Below are 4,668 nucleotides of genomic sequence, written 5' to 3' on the forward strand. Positions count from 1 at the left end.
ATGTGTGGTGGCGGGGGGCGTTTAATTCTTTTAACAATTATGTTTTTCATGATCTAAATTTTTTCATCGTTTAGAGTTAAAAATTAGACTATATTTAATTTTAAAAGTGCATTTAACATTTTGTATTAACCCATTTCTCTATCAAGATTTATAATTCTACATAGCTAAATGTAATAGTATCTGAGCCTCTCATACCACATTAAAGCCACACTGTGATATTCAATATCCTAAAAAAGTCTTTCTTTGTTTGTGATATATTCCAGGAGGCGATGGAAGCTCAGTTGGCACCTCACTTGGCTAAGGTGCTAAGTCAATGTTAAAATCCCAAATAGGCGTTTGTATACTTTGATTGGGCTTTTTTTCGTGGCGGAATTTTTACAGCACGTATCCACGTTCTACAGCCCACTCTGTGCGCTTTACAACTACATGTATTATTACCCCAGCAGACCCAAGAGCACCCAGAAACATTCTCGACTTCCAGGGAAGCACACAGTGGAAGCTGCGTTCAAACGCTAAAAAACTGACAAGATCTTTCGCTGTCTATAAGCGAGTACCCATTTCCACCAGGAGGAAGTGAGGAAAATTCGTGTAAATTGTCTTTCCAAAGGACACAACTTCGGGTCCCAGATAGGATTCGAACCCACGATCTTACGATTGCGTGTTTTAGAGCATAATCACTATACCTACCACGCAGTAAGGGCTCGTTTCTAAATAACTGCACATTCCAGAAGTGGTGATCATTAACTGCAGTGCACTACCACACTTTTGTAATAATGTCCGTAAGGGAATTTGATTAATGTGCCACGGAATTTATTTTGGATCTGGTTTTAATCTGTCAATTTGTGGGGAAAAGTTTACAAATATTCTAGGAGAAAATAACATCCAAAAAATATATAGATATACAAATGTACAATAACTATTCAATACAACTTTAGGAATTGTGTGAGACATTCCTGAGCCCTTGACAGAGATGGTTAAATGTTCAAAATGGCAACAGTACCATGAAAGTTGAAAAACGGAGCCCGCAGAAGTTAGAAGAAATAACGTTTCTCTCCACATCTAGTATCTATACCAAAGTAGCGAAAACCGATGATTAAGTCTCCGCTCCCCAAATCAACCCCCCCCCCCCCAATTTTGAATGTCATAACTGGAAATCAAATGTCGGATAACATTGAGTATGCTTTTTCAGAGACATTATAGTCGTGCTTCATGCTAGATTCATCTCTACACATGAACTTGGCAATGCAGGCACGAATTCAAAGTTTGAAGCCCAGGACGTGTTTTTCCCCTTCATCTTAACATGCACTATGGTCACAGTACTTTCTTTTTCGTCCCAGTATGCTGGAGCTGGTCTTTATGTTCTCTGCTTTCAAAACGGCCTTGATAGTTTCAAGTAAAGTTGTGTACTTCAATAACATTACGTCATCGCAGTAAAGGCTTTGAGCTCTGCCAGCTAGTATGCAATGTTTACGCCGATTAAAACAAAAACTCCCATATGAATCGGAGGAAAGATATACAAGACCATAATTTCTATTTAAGAAAAAAATCTAAAAGCGATACAAGAACACATTGGCCTGCTAGAGTTCAAGTAGACACCAGGGGGTTCACTGTCTTTTAAGGGGCGAGACGTTGGAGTTGTTATATGCACTTCTGTGCTGGTGCATAAATACGTTAGTTAAATGGCTGATTTCCATGAATACAACAGCACATGTTTTTGCAGATGGGAAAACGCAACAAAAATAGACAGCACATAGAAGCAAATAAAGACCATGAACAACTGGCAGAATTTTAACGGGAAGGCAACAAAGACAGACCATGATTTCAGTTATAATATCTATGATCTATTTGGGTGGCTGAATGTTGCTGTTCAAAAGGCTTTTTAATGGCTGCATCGTTCGACATGCGGTTTTCGCCAAAAGATTCTTTAAAATATTCTCCAGATCATGACGCCCTTCGTTTTTCAGTTTTGACAGTTTTGCTGCAAAAAGCTAAATTTCTTTAATTCGCCGATCGCTTTTGTAGGCCGATGCTTCTGTCTCTGTAATTTTAGAAAATCCGCCAGGTTTGTTTATTTCAAGTCGTACTTCTGTTCGACACTATCGCGCATTATCGCGCAATACTGAGCACTATTTTAAGTGTGCGACCCGTATAGATCTAGCCTATTGTTTTCTTTTTTTACTTGGTGCTAAATTCGACGTGATCCTTTCGTTTGATGCCCATCATCGCTTTTTCTGGACTCCTTCGTCAAATTCTTTTTCTTGCTACTGGAAACAATCAACACACTTCTGTATAACCACGAAAGTGGAATAGAGAATCAATCTATATATCTATTATATATTTGGCAACTTGGAAACACATGTGTAACTTTTCTGTCAAGATTTATAGCTCTATTCCAGTAGAGTGTAAATATAGTAGACCAATGATATTCAGTTGATGTTAATGCACCGATCATTCCTTTCATCGAAAGGGGGCCCAGCTAGTATATTCTATTTATTAAACAGCAATCGAGCGAAAAACATAAGTGGACGGGCCCAGGCGAACAATGACTGCTGCTGTCTGCTTCAGATCTGGGGCACTTGATTATGATAGGTGCATCCTTTCATGTTCAGGAAAGACTTTACACATCTGTCTTTCAACTCCTTGAAGACGCTCAGGTTTGGGCATTTTAAACAAAGAAGCACGTTTTTCGTTATTCATACAGGTTTTAAACACAGTGCTTTTAAAACTAGAACTTAAAAAGGAAGGCAAAAACATGCATACTGTGAAATATTCAAATCTCGTGTCTCTGATCAGTGTTTAATGGCTCGAAAAAGGCTGGAAATGTGCCCGTGGTCTTCTGCTGATCTAACATTTCATGTTTCCACTTCGTCCTTGGAGAGGCAATCAGTCATCTGTTCTTATGACGCAAACTTTTCCGAAGCCAGTCGTTTGAGGACTTGTCTGTCAGTCTTGCCCGATGCCGTCTGCGGGAACTCTGAGCCCATGATCTGAAAAAAACAACAACAACCGGAAAACATAGTTTTTTTTATAACGTTTCTGTTTCCGAGGCAATGATAAAATACAATACTTTTGGTCATGTACAACACCGTCAGGTCATTAAGAAGTAAATACTTGAAGGCAAGATAAGAGGCAAGAGGGGAAAGGGAAGATAACGAATAATGTGCACCGACAACATCAAGGCATGGGCTGACCTAAGTAAGACAGGGTGCAAGACGGCATCTAGAGACCGAAAGCAATGGCGGGTGTCATTGTACGTCAACTTCTGAGCCACAGATGACACTCCCAGAGGTATCTAGGTATATTTTCAATCCCCCCCCCCTCCGTTTTCTCCACCATCCTGTCCGACCCTTTCCATGTACACTCTTGTTTTTAGCGTTTCATTTCCTCTTCCTCATCTTTATCTTTTCCTTTTTTGTTTGTTTGTTGTTTCCCTCTACTTCTACTTCCCAAATTCCCATCTTTCCTTTTTGTTCGTCCTTGCTATCACCGTGGTCAACAGCTTCCTGTTCAATTTTCTCGTTTGCACACGAAGGCACAAACGTTCCCAAACTGGTTTCTGAGGTGCAGCGGTGAGGCGTTTCTCAGCAGCACACAAACACCTGAGTTCGATTCCCTTAAAGGGAAGGATTTTTATCGAGTAGCTCGTTCTTTTCGAAATTATGTTTGTATCCCTTTTAGCCTGGGCGGAAGGCCGTCTTCTAAATAATCTAAATTATGTTGAGGGTGGCGTAAAACACCTACATTACAAGTAGCTATAACAGAAAGTGATTGCTTAAATCTTGACTAACTCACAATGAAATATTTAGGCGATGGAGTGGACTCCGATTCAACCACAAACAGTTTCTCACAAAACTGGCGTAGTTCTTCCTCTGTGAGGTCACTTCCGGGGTCGGTCTTGACGCATGCACAGATTTCATGGAGCTTCACAGGATCCGGAACCTAAAGATAAAAACACTTTTAAAAAAATCGACGTGTTTGTCGTAGAAGTGTCCCACTTTAAAACTACAAGAACAACCACAAGCTCAGAGACAGTGGAAGGAAACTGAGCTCTCAGTAGACGTTTATGATAGCATCAATAAGATTTCTTGCGTAGCTAGGGCTGTCTTGTAACACATCTTATCTTCGGCACATATAAAACCTTATTGTGTTGCAAGTACCGAAAAACTTTTACTAAATCTTAAGAAAAGGAGCACACCCCCCACACACATGCGCACACACACGCACACACACACACACACACACACACACACACACACACACACACACACACACAAGACGAAACTAACCGGAACTACACAGGCCTCCATCACATCCGGGTGTTTAGCTATTTTCTCTTCCAACCATGTGGGGTACAGAACGTAGGCACCGTACATGATGACGTCATTCTTCCTTCCAAGAACATAGACATTCCCCTCATCATCTACATATCCATCGTCCTCTGTTTTGAACCACCCGTCCGCAGTAAATGCTTTTTCACTTGCTGAGTGGTTGTTGTCCAGTCGATTAAGATAGCTTTTGAAGACTGCAGCACCTAGGCACAATGATAATAATAATAATGTAATATAATAAAAACAAGATTCATATTAATGATAGTACTTGGAATTCATGTTTCTCATTTCCATTTTCCACCCCCCCCCAAAAAAAACAAAAAAAACAAAAACAACAACA

General features: G+C 40.2%; 1 protein-coding gene across 1 annotated transcript in view; it reads right to left on the reverse strand.

The window, feature by feature from the left end:
• Nucleotides 1-2,897: 2,897 nt before the first annotated feature.
• Nucleotides 2,898-4,668, reverse strand: part of LOC101859527 (putative acyl--CoA ligase YdaB) — an 11,393-nt gene continuing 9,622 nt past the window's right edge. The window contains exons 7-9 of the mRNA XM_005089368.1: nt 4,287-4,531; nt 3,793-3,939; nt 2,898-2,987 (exon numbers count right to left, since the gene is read on the reverse strand). Coding sequence (XP_005089425.1) covers nt 2,898-2,987; nt 3,793-3,939; nt 4,287-4,531 — 482 coding nt within the window. The remainder of the gene's footprint in view (nt 2,988-3,792; nt 3,940-4,286; nt 4,532-4,668) is intronic.

The sequence above is a fragment of the Aplysia californica genome, unplaced genomic scaffold, assembly GCF_000002075.1.
Source record: "Aplysia californica isolate F4 #8 unplaced genomic scaffold, AplCal3.0 scaffold00005, whole genome shotgun sequence".
Classification (NCBI taxonomy): Eukaryota; Metazoa; Mollusca; class Gastropoda; order Aplysiida; family Aplysiidae; genus Aplysia; species Aplysia californica.